The sequence below is a fragment of the Trachurus japonicus genome, chromosome 10, assembly GCF_045865225.1.
Source record: "Trachurus japonicus isolate A0001 chromosome 10, Traja_1.0".
In the NCBI taxonomy this organism is placed as follows: domain Eukaryota; kingdom Metazoa; phylum Chordata; class Actinopteri; order Carangiformes; family Carangidae; genus Trachurus; species Trachurus japonicus.
In genome coordinates this window covers 9,972,048-9,992,332 of record NC_140916.1, presented here as the reverse complement: position 1 = coordinate 9,992,332, position 20,285 = coordinate 9,972,048, and the positions used below count along the sequence as shown (strand labels likewise).

General features: G+C 47.1%; 1 protein-coding gene across 1 annotated transcript in view; it reads right to left on the bottom strand.

Moving 5' to 3' along the window:
- Nucleotides 1-20,285, bottom strand: part of fat4 (FAT atypical cadherin 4) — a 112,224-nt gene that overhangs the window by 16,475 nt on the left and 75,464 nt on the right. Inside the window, exons 7-11 of the mRNA XM_085789225.1 lie at nt 10,758-10,938; nt 7,804-8,054; nt 2,465-6,814; nt 760-864; nt 92-399 (exon numbers count right to left, since the gene is read on the bottom strand). Of these exons, the coding sequence (XP_085645351.1) occupies nt 92-399; nt 760-864; nt 2,465-6,814; nt 7,804-8,054; nt 10,758-10,938 (5,195 nt within the window). The remainder of the gene's footprint in view (nt 1-91; nt 400-759; nt 865-2,464; nt 6,815-7,803; nt 8,055-10,757; nt 10,939-20,285) is intronic.

The following is a 20,285-nucleotide window of genomic DNA, read 5'->3' as shown; positions in this document are numbered from 1 at the left end:
CACTCAATGAAAAGTTTTATGAGAATGCATGATGAGAAACCACTTAGCATGTGAGCTAATTCCTGTCGTATAAATAAAAGGCGTTTCTTACCATTCCGGCTCTCCTGGCGATGACGGTGTGGAACTGCCCGTCCGCCACTTTTATCATGGTCATCAGTTTGTACGTCCCGCTCCCCAGGTTGAAGGAGAAACGCATCCGCCCCTCGAAGATCTCCAGCGCCAGGAACTCGGCCTTGTCTCCGGTCTGGTTGTCGTGGTTGTACATGAGCAGCGCGTTGCTCTGCAGGGTTGCAAACTTAATGTATATGTAGTTGTTGTTGGGATCCAGAGACGGAAACTCCATGTAGGAAAGCTCCTCAAAGCCGTAGCTGTTGAGTTCGCAGTGTTTGCCGAAAACCCCTGAGGACAAAAAACAGAGAGGAGGAATCAGGGAGGAGGAAGCCAATGAATGATTCACGGTGATAAAAATATCTGCAGATAAAATGCAATCTTCAGTGTGTTGCAGATATCCCTGCTTTGTTAATGCTGCCAGATCATAATCTTCAAAAAAGTTTAAGCAGGCTAATTAAAGACAGCAGCAAACACAAAGCATGAAGAATGGAGACACAAAACGAAATGACAGCGTCCACATTTGCTTAAGAAATCAAGGGATAACTTTTTTCTCTTCTTGTCCATCTTGCTTTTCAATTTAGCAGAGCTCACTCACTAACGCCCTGAAAAAAAAAAAGAAAAAAAAAAAAGTTTCCTACTATTACTTACCGAACGGACAATGACAGTAATATCCATCCACCCGATTCTGACAGGACCCGCCATTAAAACATGGGTTACACTCACAGTGATTGATGATGGAATCACACGTTTTGCCTGGGTTCACAGAACAACACAAATTAAAATGGATGGAGTGGCAGACAACACAGGAAAAACCCCCGAGGGGAACACAGTTCACTCCCCCCACAGGCCAAGTCATGCAGGCCTTTCATCACCTCGCAGCTGAGGAACTGCACTGCAGGAAAAAAAACCCAAAACAAATCTTTTAACCTTGTATGGAGTCTTAAAGTCTTACTTTTTCAATCAAAGAACCATAAAACATATAATTTGAAGGTGTAATTTCACCTGTTTTACTCATTCAAGAAAATTCCTTTAAACAAGTGATGCTATTTAGGAAGATTTTGGATCGCTTTATCAAAAGATGACATAATTTGATCCAAAACAGCATCTTGAAACTTTCAGAGGGGAAAAAAAAGAAAAAAGAAATGATCTCACTCAATTGGCAGATTCTTCTCACTAACAATAATCAGATTTTCAAACCCATTTCAAAATCAAATTAGGTTTGGATGGGTTGTTGTTTTTTTTTCTCACAGTGCAGAAAGACAAGAAAACAGGTGCATGAATGTACATGAGTCGTTGCCACATGTGCAGGTGAACGGTTTAACATCATGATAAAGAAGGTGACATTCACAATAAAATAATAAGACTTAAGGGAAAAAAAGAAAAGAAACAATAAATGACTGGGCCATGGTACAACACAGAAAGAGACACTGACAATGAACCAATATATTTTAGGCTGTAAATCCCGAGACACGTTGCCTAATGGAGATAAATTCCACCGCCAAAAAACCAGGCGGAGCAAACAGGAAGTTGAGAGTTCACGGCGAGGGCATGCAAACTACTGTAAGTCAATAGGTGCATTTCTTCAGCAGAGACATCCATCATGATGAAACCTACAGATCTGGGGTCATTTTTTATCGTCATAATAAAAAGGGACAGTAATGACTTGACTTGAGGCAAATCGCCTGCTTTGAAAATGTCTTTCAGATGCTGCAGTCGGCAGCTGGACAACATGCAGCCTTTAAATGACTGCTCTAAGTAATTCCACTTAAAATCCACTCCCCTTTTATCAAGGGTAATAATGCAGCATATTAATTACATTTCCAAACTAAAAGGCCTGACTGGAGCTTTTATAAAGCTGCTCATTTGTCATACAACTCAAAACAAGAGCCAAATGAGAAATCCTTGATTAAGAAATCCTTCTGTATACAGTTGGATTAGAAAAGTATCTGTGTGTGGTCACGAAAAGCTGCATGCACACGAAGGCACACTGAGAAATGTGATACCGGTGAACTGTGTGTGGAGTCTGCGCTCACAAGTCTTGACTGGGGTCAGCTTCGCATCATCTTTTTTATTAAAGCAAACATGGCAGGCTGATACGCATCACAGCTGATACCCCCCAACTAGTAATCCGAAAACCAAACTGTTTCTGGCATCGCTGCTTGTATGCTATGGCTACAACACCTCCTGGAAAGAGTCAGAGGCAAATATTTTCCTTGGACCTAAAGCTGTGTCTGTGACTACATTACAGTGTGTGTGTGTGTGTGTGTGTGTGTCCCCATGTGCTTTTTTTCCAGGCCCAACTCGAGCGACTGTGCGGTCAGATATAAAACGCATATGTGTGTGTGTGTCGTACCTGCAAAACCGGACTTGCAGAGGCAGTTGAAGCCGCCGGGGAAGTTCTGGCACAGCGCCCCGTTCTTGCAGGGATTGGAAAGGCATTCGTTGATGTCTCTCTCGCAGGCCATCCCGGTGAAACCTTCGGGACAGGTGCAGGAGAAACCTCCCACCAGATTGTGGCAGGTGCCGCCGTTGTGGCACGGCGACGGCTGGCACTCGTCGATGTCGGTCTCGCACAGAGCTCCTGTGTATCCCGGCCTGCAGCTGCAGGCGTAGGGCTGCAGGGGGTGGTTGGAAACAAGGATCACTGGGACACTTTCTTCTGTCTTCATATCGGGCCCGACACTGAGACGCCTCTTGCAGCTGCCTCCGTTCTGGCATGGGTTATGCGTGCACGGATCATGGTCCACCGCATCTATTTGCACCCCGCTCTGTCTATATAAAATGTCTTTGATACTCTGGAAGAATGTGGCCACGCCGCTGGGGTTGACATATTGTCCGTGGCCCCGTTTCACAGCTGCCATCAGGAAGGTCTGATTGTTGAGCTCAAACGCTCCATACAGCAGCACCCCCGTGCCCAGTCCCGCCAGCTGAGAGTTGGCAATGCGTAAGAAGCTGAGGTAGTGGTTTGTAAGGAAGTCTTTCACTCCTTGAGAGTTCAGTCTTATGAGTATGCTGTTGTCCACCGTGGCGTTGGTGAAGCCCATGAACAGGACTCTGGCTGTGTTGCTGACTGAACCGTGGACGCCGTCGCTGCTCCGGACCGTCAGTTCAAACGTCCCGTCCGTCGATCGGCCTTTGGAGTTGAGGTTGCACGTTCCGGTCGGGATACTGAACAGACCGGAGGACGGAGGGATGAGGGAGCAGTGGAACCGGTCCTGAATATCGGGGTCTTGAGGTTTGACGTCGCCCAAGGAGCCACCGGGGAACATGTTCCCGTAGTAGTGGACGTAGATCTCCATGGACCTGGGTTCGGAGGGGTTGTCGTTCTGATCGTTTATTTTGACGTGGACGGTTCCTGTGGAGGACATCTGAGGAACGCCGGAGTCCTTGATCACCACCGAGAGGTAAAAGTCGCTGATCTGCTCCCTGTCGATCTCCCGGCTCGTCGTCAGCACTCCGGCCGGACTGAGGCTGAAGTAGCTGTTGGCAGAGCCGGAGCTGAGGAGGCTGAACAGGAAAGGCCCTCGGTTGGGTGGTAAATCTGGGTCAGAGGCTGTCAGCGTTGTCACCGCGGTGCCAGCTCTCTGGTTCTCCATTACTTCAGCGTAGGCGGTTGTCAGGGTCGGGCCGTTGTCGTTGATATCTTCCAGGTTCACTATCACGATGGCGCTTCCTGTTGCGGGAGGCGTGCCAGTATCCACAGCCAGAACAGTCAGGTTATACACAGGAGTCGTCTCTCTGTCCAGCTCCGCGGAAACAGACACTTGGCCGGTTTTGGGGTTGATAGTGAAAACATTCTTATCGAAGTCAGGAGCGATGGAGTAAGAAAACCTGCTCCAGCTCGGGACGGAGTCTGAGTCCTCGGCGCTCACGAAGGTGACCAGACCTCCTGGCGAGAGGCCTTCGCTGACCTGCACGTCGTACAGCTCTTGGCTGAAAACAGGGGGGTCGTTGGCGTCGAGGATCGTGATGTTCACAAACACCTCGTCGATGTCCGCCCCTCGGATGCTTCCTGCGTTCTTGGCCAGCACCTTCAGCGAGATCTTTTCCTCTTTTTCACGGTCTAGAGTTCCTGTGACATAAATCTGGCCCGTCTTCCTGTTGATCCCGAAGCCTTTCTTTCTGCTCTTCCCGAAAATGAGGTAGTGAACCACTCCGTCGTCTCCCTGGTCCCGGTCGCTGGCGAACACTTCCCCGACCACTGTGCCTTTTGGAGCGGCTTCAGAGATTTCAAAGTAGTACTGTTTGGAGACGAAGCGTGGTACGTATTCGTTGGCTCCCTTCAGCTGGATGTTGACGTTGGCGAAGCTGCAGCGCTCCTCGTCTGGGACGTTGAAGGCCTTCACTGTTAAATGGTAGACCTGCTTCGCCTCGTAGTCCAAGAAGCCCTGGGTGGTGATGGTGCCCGTGTTCGGGTCAATAACAAAGAGGTCGCTGTCTGATGACTGGATTACATACGCCATGACGGCATTGGCTCCCGAATCGCGGTCTATGGCGTTCATTTTGACCACGGTGGTGCCGCTGGGAACGTTCTCCTGCACGATGGGGAAATACTCGTCGGGCTCGAACACCGGCGGGTTGTCGTTCACGTCGGTCACGTGTACTGTGACGGAGACGTAGCTGGTTTTCGCGATCCAGCCGCCGTCTGTGGCCGAAACCCGAAGGTCGTGCTGCTGCTTCTCTTCGAAGTCCAGAGGCTGAGCCAGCGACAACACGCCAGTTCTACTGTTGAGCACAAACAGACCGTTGTCGTTGCCTGAGGTGATGTTATACGTGATGAGGCCGTTCATGTCTTTGTCTTTGTCTCTGGCCGACAGAGTCCGGATCGCCGTTCCCACAGCGAGGCTTTCAGGTACGGTGGCAGAGATTTGGCTTTGTGAGAACTCGGGCGTGTGGTGGTTTTCCTCCGTGACTGCGATCCGCACCGACGTTCGCGCCGACAGAGGGGGATTTCCTTTGTCGCTCGCCGTGATGCCGATGAGGAATATCTTCCTCATGTCGGACGTGAGAGAGGAGGCGACGGTGATCCATCCGCTCGTTTTATCTAGTTTGAATTTACTCGAGCTGTTTCCTCCCGTTATCAAATACTCAACTTCTGAATTAAGTCCAAAGTCTTTTTTGTCTTGAGCTACGACTCTGATCAGTCTGGTGCCGACCTTCACGCTTTTGGTGACGGGCGTGAAGTAATCAGGGGAATCGAACTCGGGAGGGTTATCGTTACTGTCTACGATGTTTACGATCACCGTCGTCTCGCTCATCAGAGGCTTGACCGCCCGGTCCGAAGCCGTCACGATGAAGCTGTGGCGGTTTATGTTTATACTACTGGCGCCTGTTGAGTTCTGATACTTCAACTGCTGCTTCACAAATATCTCCCCGGTGCTGGCGTTGATTCTGAAATACTCCGACTGAGAGCGAATGAAATAGAAGATCTTGCCGTTGAACCCCTCGTCGGGGTCGGTGGCGGACACCCGCGTCACTAGAGAGCCCACCTCTGTGAGCTCGGGGTAGTCCAGGTAGTAGGAGGGGCGACTGAACCTGGGGGCGTTGTCGTTAATGTCCGTTATGAATATGGTGACGTCGGTGCTGACGGTCCAACCGGAGTCGTGGGCGGAGACTTTGACGATGTAATGATCCGTGTCTTCTCTGTTGAGAGGCCGGCTGATGGTTATGTCGCCCGTGTTGGCGTTGATATTGAACGGGAGGCTCGTGTCCGTGATCGAGTATCGGCTGATGGCGTTGGAACCGGCGTCCTCGTCCGTGGTGGTGACCCTGGTGACGGTGTAGCCCACCGGGGCGTTTTCAGCCACCGTGGCGCTGAAGATTTTAGAAAACCTCGGGGCGTTGTCGTTCACATCCAGGACGCTGATCAGCACTTTGACCACTGAGTTTTTGGGCGGCAACCCCCGGTCCGTGGCTTTGACCTTCAGCACGTACTGAGCCGCCTTCTCCCGGTCCAGCGGCCGCGTGGTTCGTATTTCACCGGTCGCACGGTTGATGCTGAAGCTGTTGTCCTTGTTGCCGTCGATGATGGCGTAATCCAGCTGTCCGTTGGGCCCGTTGTCCAGGTCGACAGCGGAGACCATCAACACGCGCTGTGGCGAGAGGTTTTCCAGTATCTCGGCGTGGAAAGGATCCTTATCGAACACCGGGTGGTTGTCGTTGACGTCCAGAACCGTTATCTCCACTTTCTCGTAGGAGGAATACGGCGGGAAGCCCTGATCTCGAGCCTCGACCCAGAGGACGTACTTCTGGATGTGTTCATAGTCCAGCGGGTGTCTGATCGACAGCTCGCCAGACAGCTGGTCGATGTGAAAAGCGTAATCCAGGTTCCCGCTGGCGATGTAGTACGACAGCGGCCCGCCCCTCATAGAAGATCCGGTCACCGTGGTAACGACGTGGTTCGTCGGCTGGCTCTCGGGGAAGGTGAACATGCGCTCCTTCACCTTGATGACGGGGAAGTTTCCCCCGGTGACGAAGCGGACGGTCACGGTGGTCGTGTCCGTTTTGGGATTGGCGCCGCCGTCCTTCACTCTGACGGTGAGGGTGACCTCGGAGCTTCCCGTCAGCTTCTCGTTGGCCGTGATGGCGCCTCGGACGGGGTCGATCTTGAACTTGTCGGAGTTGCGCCCCGTCAGGGAGTAGTGCAGCTGGGCGTTGGAGCCCGAGTCCTCGTCGGTGACGGTGACAGCAAAGACCAGAGACCCTGAGGAAACAGATGAGAATAAATTGGTTTTATTACATTTACTGCAAAAGTTTAGTTTAGTTTATTTTGGTCTTGACATGGCACCTCATTGTACAATAGAAATTACAGCTCAACATAAATACAGCAAAATAAAGTGTACAATAGCCATTTAGAGTGAAAAGGTGTAGGCTGAAACTGAATCGCCTTGTTGTTTACAACTACTTCCGGGTAGAAAACCAGCACCAGAGAGTTTAGCTATAGCCTCTATATATCATGTTTTTCACGCCCTATCACTGTTTAGACAAATCTGAAATGATTGAAGAAACATTACTATTTCTGTGTATGTGTTGCTGTGTGGTATTTATTCAGTTTTGGAGAATCATGGTGTCTAGAAAGCATCAGTGGCTCAGCTGACAGGGACAGCTAATGGCAGTAGCTAAGCTAACATCAGCACGTCAACTGTTAAAACCCTCCTGTTGTCGGACACAACATGAAACTACTCCGGTTAGCTCAGTCATGTTGTAACTAAGATATCCGCTGAAAAAAAAAATGTTTTCATGGACCGTTTATTGAGTCACTGAGTTATTAAAGTTAAACAGGCAACGGTTAGCTCAGCTAATCTATGATAACCATGACTAATTACAAAAACGTGCACACAGATATTAATGTTTGTCCAATCATTGGTTTTATAGACTTTACAAACATCAGATTAGTCTAAACGGTGATATAGTGATAGCGATTCGTTCTATTACAAATCAGGTTGTATTAAAAACTATGCTATAAACCGTTTCATTTTCAAGTCAAAAGTGCCTGAATTATTGCAGCTATAGTTTAATTTATAAAGAAAGAAAAACTTCTATTTGTTCAAAAGTGCAGTAAAAGTCACTGTAGGTGTCCTATTATTCCAAACAAAGCACCCACATGGTCAAGCGATGACTCACAGCCCGATGCTGACATAAGAGCACAGTGGCATTTCGCAGGTGCCTTTACAGTATAGGGCGCGCACTCACCTGCAGCAGTAGAGGCCGGAATGTGGGTGACGTAGGGATGGTGGTGGAAGCGTGGAGGGTTGTCGTTGATGTCTGCCACCGTCACGGACACGGTGGCGGAGCTGGACAGGCCCTCGGGCTGCCCTCCGTCGGTCGCCACCACCAGCAGCTGGTAATTAGCCCTGTCTTCACGGTCCAGCAGAGAGCTGGTGATAATCTGTCCTGTGGCGGGGTTGATGGAGAACTGGCCGTGTCCTCCGCTCAGACTGTAGCTGTGGGACGGATGAGAAAAGGACAAATTAGGGTGAGAACTTTTTCTCCCGTGAAGCCCATTTTCTAATTAATATCCTGAACAGTAATTTGACACCGTCATTTTCACTTCCTAACTACAACTAACCAGATCTGACAACACACAAAGACTCTTGTCTCCACATCTTCTGCTGCAAATCAGTGACTCTCTCCTCTTGTGAATGTAAATTTCAATTTGTGTGAGTGTCACTCCTCTATAATGAAATCTAACAAGAATAGAAAGTAAATCCAGAAAAGATGATAAGAGGGCTCTAACAGGTTTTTAAATTGATTTTAGTGCAGCCGCATAATTAAGATCTGTATAGGTTCCATATTTTTGTTAAAATGTGTCTTTGAGTCCATTAAATTATCCTTGTTACCTTCATTTAGAGGCTTTGAACTACTTTGGTTCCTGCTTTATGAGCACATGTCTTATTAAAGCTGTTTCTAATGTAAATACAGGCTGACAGGTGATGCATGAGTCACTCCCCTGAAACAAGTCTCTCTACACCTTGTTTTCTGCTCTGTCACTGGCTGAAGCACCGTCACAGTCTGCTCTATAGAGGGCACTGTTTCAAGCTCCACATGAAAACCAGAGAGTTAACACAGAAACATGCAGCAATATGCTTATTAATGGTCACCATATTGTAGTGGCGTGACGTCAAATCACTGAGTTAACTGAGCGAGGCATCCAGCCTCATGTTGTATTAAATGCAGCAACTGTTTTCTGCTTCACTGCTCTCAGGGAGAGTCTGTGTGGTTCAGACTGCCACTGTCCTTTATTTGATTTATCCCATTCGGTTTAATTCACATTATAAAGGAACAGGCTACTTGTAAAGGAAAAAACAAGAAAAGAAAGATCAATAGCTATGAAACTATACATCACATACAACCCAAATAAAGTGAACATAAAGCACATACATACATAACATCACACAACATAAAACTCGTCAGGACTGAGGGGCCGCAGTCTCTGGCTTTCAAACAAATATCATGTTTCACTCAGTATCTCACAAGTCTCCAGCAGGACCAGACGTAAATGTAAACTGACACATACATGTACACACCAGTGCATATTTTGAAAAGGCTTCTTGAAAAAGCATCCCCCTCCAGAGATGAGACGACAAATTACAGAACAACGTGTGAACGCAGTTTGGACGCAGGGAACGGAGTGTTTGGACCTCGTCGTAAACATAAACCGTCCGCAGATGCTTGTGGTCTGAACGCGGTCCAGGGACAAAGTCCAGGATTAAGGACCCGCATTTAATGGGCTGTGAGAATCAAAACTAATAACTGGAGGGGTTAACCTGGTTCTGGTCTCCATTAAAGGGCCCAGAACCCCCTGATGGGCACAACTCGCACTGTCATAGACAATTAACATCCTCATTATCGTGTTTTGGGAAACTGGAGCGCAGTACGGTACCCCCCAATGTGTAACCCAGTGGGGTTTACCCAGGAGAGAGGCGGGGTCGCGCTCCAGTCAGCGTCCGGCTTGAGAAGAGACCGACCAGAAGCTCTTACAAGCTCCCCCATGGAGGAGAGGGGTTGGTGGGGTAAGAAGAGAGAGAGAGAGAGAGAGGGGTGGGTGTGAAAAAGCCGTGTCGTCCAGCTTGAGAACAGAACAGCAACCCAAACAATGACTTTGGGTGTTGACTACAGCGCCACACTCTCTCTCCTGACGCCTAAACTCCTGTCATCGGTTGCAACATCAGCCTGGAATTTCACAGAGCTGGTGATGATGAAGCTTCACCGAAGCCGCGGGACAAAAAAAAAACCTGGGACATTTTCTCACCGGGTAATCAAAGCAAACTAGAACTGACCTGATTCTTCTCTGTGGTAACTGGAGGCGGACAAACTGTGACACAGACTGTAAAACTCAAAAGGCTATTCTGATGTGTGCACAGGGGATTTATTATTATTCCTTTATTTATCAAAAGTCAAATTTGTGATAACTCTTCAGGTGAATTGTGTTTTGTTCCCTGAAATACATTTATTCAAACCAAGTAATAGTTTTAATCTAAAAATCTTAAAGCCGCTGTGGCTCAAATAGTAAAGTACATATCATTAAGGCTCTGATGGCCTGATTTAAGTCCAACCTGTTGCTCTTTGCTTGCATTTTCCTGCCTTATATCCAAATAAAAGCCAAAAATGTTGAATTCTGATAATTATAAGACACTTTCATGTGTATAAACATTGAAGTTGCTCATAATTTCATTGCAATGCTGTAAATGTCCCCATTGTGGGACAAAAAAAAAGGATGATCTCATCTTATCTTATTATTAAGCCCTGTTACTTTGTACAAATAGTTCCTTAGACGGTCAGAGAGATCATATGTGTTTCATCCTTGATATAGACGTCAGGGCTCCACCGATACATAAACAGTGACATTTGTTGTGTGTTGCCACATCTCAATCCCAAACTCTGTAATTAAAGCATAAAAAAAGCAGCGCCACAAGAAAATATATGTATATATACAAAAGAAAAACCCACAAGCTACAACAAACAGAGATTTGAAGAGATGAATCATGTCTTTTATGAGGATCAAAAGTGGAAAACCCTGTGAAGTGAGGACATGTTGACGAAGAATTGGTTCTCATGAGTAGAAAAAGGCGTTCCCGATAAATAAATAAATGAATGAATAAACGAATGATCTAGAGAAGTGACAAGGCCTCTTCTTTCATCGCTACCTTATGACGCCATTGACGCCCACGTCAGCGTCCGAGCTGTTGACCAGCAGCACGTCCGTCCCCGTCGGGGCGTCCTCCATGATGGTGGTGTGGAAGGTGGAGGAGGTGAAGACGGGGACGTTGTCGTTCACGTCGTCCACCAGAACCGTCACCGTGCCCGTCCCGCTCAGAGACGGAGAACCTGAGAGGTGGAGGAAAGGAGGGGAGGGAGAGGAAAAGAAAAAGAAAGAGAGAAAATTAACTGTGACTGACAATGGCAGTTTAGTTTTTCCTCGAGGAAAACGAAAAAGCTAAAAAGAAGTGAAGGAGAAATCGCCTGAGTCGCCAGGACAGAAGCGATTCATTACAATTTCCATTCACATGACAAGACCTGAACATGGCAGAGTTTTCAGCTGACAGGATTAGAGACTCATTTCTGTGCCACAATGGGCTGGTGGTGGAGGTGGGGGAATTGGGGGGAGACAGTGACACGTCATTTCAACACTGAACCAATTCATCCAAAAAAAAAAGGTTCAGTCGCAATATTCCTGCTGCAATTTAACTGGAGCGCTGAAATGTCTCTACTGGCCACCGGTTTGGGTTTCCATCACGGGCCGCCATGCACTGCCACATCGACACGCATCAGCACAGCACAGGACAGGACAGGACAGGCAGGACAGGACGCCGCGTCAAAAAAAAAAAAAAAAAAGGGGGCTCAATGTCTCTGAAACTGAATCTTTCAGGCGTCCTTCATCCTTCCTGGGCTCATGGACGTACAGATTTAATCTCCGTCCGTAGAGAGGAGAAGGTTTATCTATTTTGAGGTGCAGCTAGAAAGAGATGATCTATTTTCAGCCAAAATCTAAAAGTCTTTTTTTTTTTTTTGTTCCTTCCAGAGCGGGTGACGAAACGGGACTCGCCAAGCCCTCCCCTCCCCATCACCAACCCCCGAGGGTATGGAGTTAAATCAATAGCAGATGAAAACATGCCGCAATGCAGAAAAACCTGAAGAGAAAAAAAGTGATTCAGACATCTGCCTTCCTTCATCTGCCTTTTTCTTCTTTCATAATCCTTCCTTAAACGGCACGTTCGACTCCTGGATCGACATTTCCAAACGTAAACACACAGTTCAGCCTCATTACTGAAAGTCACAACACGACATGTTGGGGACATCACTGAAGGTATTTCTAAACTCTCCTTGACTTTGCGCGTCCAGAGAGCACCTGAGGATCGAGGCTCTTCTTCTCCTACCTCCAACATGATGTTACCCCCCCATCCCCCACCCCCCCTGCAGCTCTGCTCCCCAGGAATCCATGAGAACGATATCAGCTTCAATATAACACCAAAATAAAAACATACACAATCCCGAGTTTGTGTCTCCTGCGCCTGTGTATACTCAGCTGTTGAAAACATTAGATGTTTGAACTCGTGTACCGTGTGGGGGGTGGGGGGTGGGGGTGGGTTGGATTAATAAAAGATAATAAAAAACATTTGGACGGTGGCCACTAGATTTCTCTCTTAATGTGGAGCAGCGCTAAATCAAAACATAAAGAATCTGAGAGAAGAGGGTGTTGAGGGGTGGAGGGGTCGGAGAGGAAGAGCTTCAGGGACGCTGCAGCTCTGTTGCTCAGCCAGCGAGGATTATCTTATAAGTGAGGGAGAATCAGAACAATATGCTCATTATGTTCGGTGCCAATTATTCTCATTTGAAAGTCAGATGAATGATCTTTCCCCCTCAGTGTGGGCTCCTGAGACGACACACGAGCAGAGCTGATAATAGTCTGACTCCTCTCCATCACAGTACATGTCAATACACAGAGGTACAGAGAGGAAACAATGGAGGATGCACTAAGATTCAGGTGCATTTACATTCAAAGGTCCCCATAGTGTATAAAGGTAGATGTTTGTGTTAAAGCTCCATACAGTATCTGTTTTGATTATAATGTAGCTCTAGGTTCTATATTAATACTGTCCAAAAAGATATGCACACAGAAACTGAGCCTTAAAACCAGGACTTCCTGTGACTTTGTGATGTCACAACAAAGCTGTCACCCAAAGCCCCGCCCACCACCTGAACCAACCATCCAACACTTTGCAGGATTTAGTTTCTCTGAGAGTTTTAACTGAAATCTGCTCTACTTTTATTGGATCAGTCAGAAAACAGTCAGCCAATCAGAAGAGAGGCAGTTCGGAGTTTCCTCTCTTCTGATTGGCTGACACCGATCTGCTGCAGTTCCAGAGAAAAATCTAAAAGAGGAGATGTAAAACTACTAAGATCTCAAAAGAGAGTCTTATAAAACCACAAATGTGTCTGCTGGTTATGGATCGACACTTTAAAATAAAAGACAGGAAAAGTGTGAAATGTGGGGCCTTTAACTTCCCAGATGTGAAATATTTTCTTAGCAGCTGCAGTCTGAGTGAGAAAACAGTCGAAAATGTGCAGAATTAAAAATATAAACCAGGAAATATCGCTCAGTTTAGTTTAATTTCATGTGGTTTGTTTGTGAAGGACAAGCACAGGGAAACAATGACAGCTGCAGAAACAGGATCTCATGTACTGTGCATGTGCGTATACAGCCAAATCTTTTCAATCAGTGTCCCCTATATGGACATAGATGGGTCAAAATCAGTGCAAATAATCATGAGCAGCAAGAACAGAAGACTCAATCTGACAATTGATTTAATCATTTTGAAACTGGTTTAAGTTTTCAACACTTCTACTGAGGTGTAGAGATTCATAGAAACAAGATTTAAACCTCCTTAAACTCTGCCTCCGCCTACTGAAGTGTCCTTGAGCAAGAAATGAAACCCCATACGAGCTCTGCAGCTGCTGTTCAAAAACCGCCAACGCTAAACTGTGGGGAAGAGACAGACACAGAGAGAGAGGGAGAGAGACTTTCCTCACAAAGATCAACAAATTTGAACATTATTGTGGGGTTTGGAGACCACCGCAGCCTCTTTCAGGAGGGCAGGGGGGGGGATTCCTCCCAAAATGAGATTTGAGATCATTTACTGCAACATCACTTCGCTGCCCCGGCTTTACGATAATAAACAGCAGACATCCAACGTTGAGCTTGTCATGTGTCCAGGTTTTTCTGGTCAGAACAGAAGTGGCTAACATGCGCGTTCGGGGTAAACACAGCTGAATTCCAGAAGCAAAATAAATGACACAAACAGAGGTAACAGTAAACAGCGTTTTATCCCCCGAAAGAGGTCGAGAAGGTATAAGGCACAGGCAGATCTTTTAGTGACTCATGACCAAAATGAGTCATGTCCTCTGCAGTTTGAGTGAAAAAGTTTGCTTTATAACCAAATATGGGAAATGTTTGAAGTGATTATGCATTTCCACCTTTACAAATATTTGCGATTAAGAGAAAATTTCTTATAAACTAAATATTCCAAGAAAGCATCTGCGCTTCATCCGCAAATAATAAAAAAAAAAAGCTGCAGTAACACAACGCAAGGCGAGGCGGGAAATATAAATTGTGGTACGCGATTTGCAATTTAGGTAGCAAATGCAGCCTTTACTGTGACATCATCATCATCATCATCATCATCACGGGGCCTATGATGTAATCACAGGACCACAACATGTGGCTCGGAGCCCAAACAAGTGCAGTCAGCAGGATTTCTTAATCAAAATCATACATACTTGATTGCGGCTTTTTTAATCCGCACACACACACACAAATTGGGTTGCCATAGCAACAGATTAGGGAAGCTCCTCCTCTCCTCTTGTTGGTGATCCTGTCTTTTAATTGGTGGAGGTCCAAACAAGGTGTCTGTATCAGTTTAAGTTGGCAGGGCGTGGAGCAAAGTGTGTTTGACAAGCAGCAGCTCGCTAAGACTGTTGTTGATCAAAGATGTTCTGTTGCCGAGCCGATAAGTGGCTCTGGGAGCTAAGTGGCTTTTGTCTACATACAACAACACACATGAGCTTCCCAAACAGCAGAGAGAGAGAGAGAGCAAGAGAGAGAGTGAGTGAATGAAGAAATGAAACATTTGGTTTTGAATATGAAGCCAGCTGCTTTATTTTCGCCTGGAGTCAAAAAGCGGCCGTCTGTTGCACAGCGAGAGCGGCTGCTGCTTTTCAATGGCATTGTTTCGCCCTCACTAAGAGCGGAAGTCGGCCGAGCTACGAGCCCTCGTACAGTGTGTGTGTGTGTTTGGAGCACACACACACACACACACACACACACACACACACACACACACACACACACACACACTTCTCCTCCCTCCAGGCGTTTCACTCTTGGACAGGATGTGATGTCACAACCTGTTTACAGCCTCGGGAGAAGGAATGACCTCCTCCTCCTCCTCCTCCTCCTCCTCCTCCTCCTCCTCCTTCGCTGCCACAACCATTTGTGTGACCTTTGACCCGCACTGCCCTCTGTCACCGGACGCATCACCGTGGCTGAGACGCCGTCGGCCGGACTAATCCTGAGTAAGACATCCCACCTGCCCCACCACCACCTCCTCCTCCTCCTCCTCCTTTCTCTGATGCCGCTCTGTGTGAACCTGCGCTGACCCCGGCGGTGGTGTTGTCGACGACGACCTGGCGTGCGCTCAGTCGGGAGGATTTCTCACATCTTTTTTTTTTTTTTTTTTTCTCTCGCTGTATCCCTCCCTTCTCCCTCTCCGCCTCTGTGCCGCCCCCGGGACGTGCCGCCGTGCCTTCTTCTTCTTCTCAGCCTCCTGGGGTTCACCGATATCACATAACCCCCTGGCAGCTGTCCGTCCGCCCCCCCCCCCTCCTCAAAAAAAAAAAAACCAACCTCCTGTCCGATGTGTAAATAGTCCAGATCTATCTTGTTACATCGCGTGGGCTGACAGATTTAGTCATCAAGGAACACTATATCTTCAGAGCTATGCAAATGTATGTAAATGACAGTTGTTTCAAATAGCACCGGTCGGCGGTGAGACATTCCTGAGATGGCTCGGTGGCGGCCGCTAAATAACAGGGTCAACATCGCAGCTGGGGCACGCCGTCTGTTTCCGATTCTTAAATGTCTCCTGAATGCCGTACCTGTAATAGAAAGAAAAACAAACCTAGAGCACTTTCTATGTACAAAATAACCTCCATCTCCTCCTTTTTCTGTCTTTTTTTTTTGGGAGGGAGTGACTCAACAGGAGAGGAATGCTCTCCAAGAGTGCTGAGAAATGCCAGCATCTCCTCCAAACAGTCTTTACTGGAATCTGGCAAAGCCGAGGGAAGAGTGTCAGGGTCAATGATTTAGACGGCTGCAGCCTGAGGGGGGGGCGGGTGTCACCCCCACGTGCACCGTGGCTCAAGCCGAGGGGGTAGATACAGTACGCCTATATCTGGCGCAAAAAAAAAAAAATGAGATCATTTCGCCATGGAAAGAGAGCTGGTGGAAAGTTGCAGCAGCAGGAAGTCAGCTGCCTACCGGCGGCTGCCATGCGCTGTGGTTAGCAAAGTATTTTTTCCATTGGCAAATCCTGCCCCCAGACCCTTTGTTCTTCTTTTTTTCTTTTCTTTCTACACTCGTTCTGTAAATTTTACACTTTTTTTCTTTTTTTTTTTACGAGGTTGCATACGACCGCAGTCTGTAGACACAGCCATAATGTCATCAGCCCCAATGAAACGCAGCCACGCCACAGGTAAAAAAAAAAAAAAAAAAAGGTCCATCGCCGCTGCTGCTTTCGTGCGTGGCTCCTCAAAGAAAAAGAAAAGAAAAGAAAGTGAGGAGCTATAAATGTTTGCATTCTTATGAGCATTCAGCCTAAAGAGCTGTAATTTGTAGATGAGATGTTGGCCAAAACAGATAAGGCAATCAAGGCACTACCTCACCTCTTGTCTGAAGTTTGTGCCATGAGCATAATCTTATTTCAGGGGTTAATCTGGGGTCAGTTAGGAAAGCAAACCGCCATGACCTGACACTAACTCTCCTGGTGATTACAGCCTCACATCGTCGGTATTTACCTCATGCCGAGAAGTTATCAACAAACTCCAGATAAACGAAAAACTGAACATGTTTTGGAAGCGAATGCCACTCATCGCTTACACTTAGAGTGTGTGTATTCAAATTCATCTCATAATGGCACCACACACAAGGAAATGGGGGTTTGGGTCCAGAGGAGCATGCTCCTTCAATCAGTAAAGAAAATAGTGGCCGTTGTGGTCCCGTGTTTCCATGAGGTGGTTTCTTCCCCCAGAGAGCTGCGCCGAGCCGCTGAGCTCTCAAGTGGTATGGATACCATAAAGAGTAAGTCCGAGCTAAGTCCCGGTGATAACCCCGTCTCCGATGGGAAGACATCAGACTGATGGTATTCAGATAACCGTTTCTTTTCTTTTTTTTCTTCTTTAACCTCATGAGCAGTTGTTACACTGTGGGATAAAGTAAAAAGATGTTGCATGGCGTCAGCCGCTCATCGTTTCACGCCGGCGGAGCTCAAAGCGCTCGGGGCCCGCACGAGGATTCCTCCCTGCTTTAATTGAATCTGGAAACACCATTACCATTTAATTAAACACAGCACAGTCTCCTTAGATCTGGGTGGTGGTGGTGGTGGTGGTGCACAAAAAAACAACCCAACCAGAGCCCTGCGTGTTTGAAATTTCACAATAAATAATCCCAGAGGAAGAAGGAGAAGAGGAAGAAACGAAGGCGGTTGGTTGTCAGTGACATTCGGTTTTTGTCTTTCATCGCTCAGATCTCGGTGGTTTGTTCCGCCGCGGATCACGTTTTGGGGAGAAAATGGGAAGGACCCAGGATAACCCCTCCAGAAGAAGAAGAATCTGCATCCAAAATAACAAGCTTTCCTCGCTAAACTAGACCAGCTGACCATCTGCTGCCTCCTCGTCCCTCCTAAAGACCCACAGACAGTTTTCTCTCTAAGCCTCTCAGCCCCAGAAAGCATTGTCTAGCAGCGTAAACATATGGCCGGGGTCTAAGCACCTTATTAGTGTACATTACCAGCGGACAAATCACATTAACCTCCAAGAAGGTGCTGCGGCCATACCTCCCGAACCGGAGGGGGGCTCAAATACATGTGTTAATGACGATTAAGCTATCTGTTTTCTGACCTGCTGCAGCTGCTACGAGGGCGCTCGCTTGCTGTGAGAGCCTCGCAGGGCGAGAGAGGGGGGGGGGGGGTCAGTTTGAAGGCGACAGCAGCAGCATCACCCCACCTCCTCCTGGGAAAAGGCTGCGAGCTGCTGAGTCTAAGCTGAGCTAAGAAGCAGGTTTGAGTGTGAGATAATCTCTCCCTTCAATATACGATGATTGAACGACTGATGTTTTATCAAACACAAGAGGAGTCATGGCTGCACACACACACACACACACACACAGGGAGGGAGGGAGGATAAAGCCCGGGTGGTGTCCAAACAACTGGGTTCATTAAACCAGGAAGTCCAGGACAGGTTGACTCAGGGGGGGTAAAAGGGGGGAAGGAAGGGGAGACGGATGATTGTGTAAATTTATGAGACAGCCCATCTGTAGCCCGAAGCTTAGGGCTAAACGGTTAATTACGGTTTATGGACTGCAGCTAGATTGTGCTCTTAAGAGACAGCGTAAATAAAACATCATTACTCAGGGGAGGGGTGGTGGTGGAATTGGCCCAACATGGAGGCTGAAAATTGACATTTTTCTGCCTCTGAGAACCTGTTGCTTTGCGACAAAGCTCCTTTTAATGCGACCCCGTCCGAGCACCCATGAAAGGCCCACGGTGGAGCCGAGGGCGTAAGGGTGCGAGCTGAGCTGTCTCCCACCGCACCGTCTGCCAAACACGACAGAGTAAACAGAGGTTTTCTCACAGTTAACAAGCAGCAGAGTGAAAGGGATATCTGAGCACCCAGCGCTCCTACACCCGGCAGCAGCAGCAGCAGCAGCAGCAGCAGCAGTGTACGTATATAAAAAGGGAAGTGGGGGCAGAATATGTCTAATAATACAGCAATCTCAGAGGCATTCGTCAAATTAAACCTAAAATGTTATACAGCTTGCAAAGTTATTTATGGAGTGCTACATCTGAATGCTTTTGCATAATTTCTTCCCCATATGTTACGAGTAGGGGTTTGGCGGTTTGCAAGGCAAGCGAGGGAAAGCATATTGACAGACAAAAAAAAGAAGAAAAAAAAGAAAATGCAGCGTGTTTTTTCTTCTACTTCTCCTTTTTCTCATATTTTAAAGCCTGTGGTGAAATTTAATGAAGTGACTTTTTCTTTTTGTGTTGTTTTATTACAATGGCCGCTTTTATTTTATTTGCCTTATTGTTGAATATTTGGAAATCTCCATTAGGCCGTGCATCTGTCGACCATTCAGCGACTGTTTTCTATTTTACGGTGACAGAGCAGCAGCAGCAGCAGCAGCAGCAGCAGCAGCAACATCGACGGATCATAACCAGCATGAGAGGTGGGGAGGAAAGAAAAAAAAAGCACACACACACGCTGGAAGCATCACTCGCTCATAACACAACTCTATAATGTTCATACATGGGTCATATAAATCTAAATATGACTTTGGAGAAGTGTTTAAGAGTGAGCACATGCACACTTGCACACTTGAGGAGCGAGTTAGGAACTGCTACGACTAGTTCTGATAAAATTAGCTTTGTGGGAACATGCTGTGCTAACCAGGGTCCTAAGAGAAACAGAGCAAATAAACATCATTAAAACCTGGATCTTGCCAGTGCTGAAGCTCTAATCATCCAACCCACACCACACCACCTTTTACTTTTTCTTTCTTTTCTCTTTTTTTTAAAACCCCCACATTACTTACCAAAGCTATTTACACAAACATTCAGATCCAGCAATTGTTAAAGGGTGTATGTACCAGGGAGTGGAAAAGAGAAAACAGGCGATAGGAAAAAACTCTGCAAGACCACATTGTTACTGCAGCGTTTTTTAAGAGCTGATCCAGAATGTTACTGCTCTGTTAAAGTTCATTTGAGGAACCTGATATTTTATTTGGCTTCGTCCTGTGTTGCCACTAGACTGCAGACTGGCTCAAAAAAAAAAAAAAAAAAACCTTCAGAAATGGACCCCGTTAAAGATTTATAGTGGCAATGGCAGCGGACAGCGATGTAGCAACACTTCAACACGGTGTTATCAGTGTTCATACAGGACCGAGGCTCCGAGGTGGGCAGATATATACGTGTGATATGTGTGTGTATGTGTGTGTTCAGGTTAAAGACCGGAGATTGACAGATCATTCATTCAGCCAAGGGGGTTTACACACCGGGATTCATGGGAGCCTTTTAAGAGAATAAAAGATTCTGCTTTTAATTAGGGGAAGGTCATTAAAATTCTTTATCTACTAAGCGGTCGTTTACTTCCCCTCATCCACCCGACCCCCCCCTTCCTCTCCGACTCCACCAGCCAAAGAGGCCGTATACAAACAGCCGCGCCGCGATGGAAGCTATGTGCTGGAGGGATGTGAAAGACATGGGGGTGGGGGGGGGGGGATTTCTATGCGACCGTATCCGCTGCAATAGACAAGGGCCAAGGGATTTACTGTGCCTCCCTCTTTAATAAATGTGACCAAACGCGGTGCATGTCGATGCGGCCCCGAGGACGCTCTCACCACC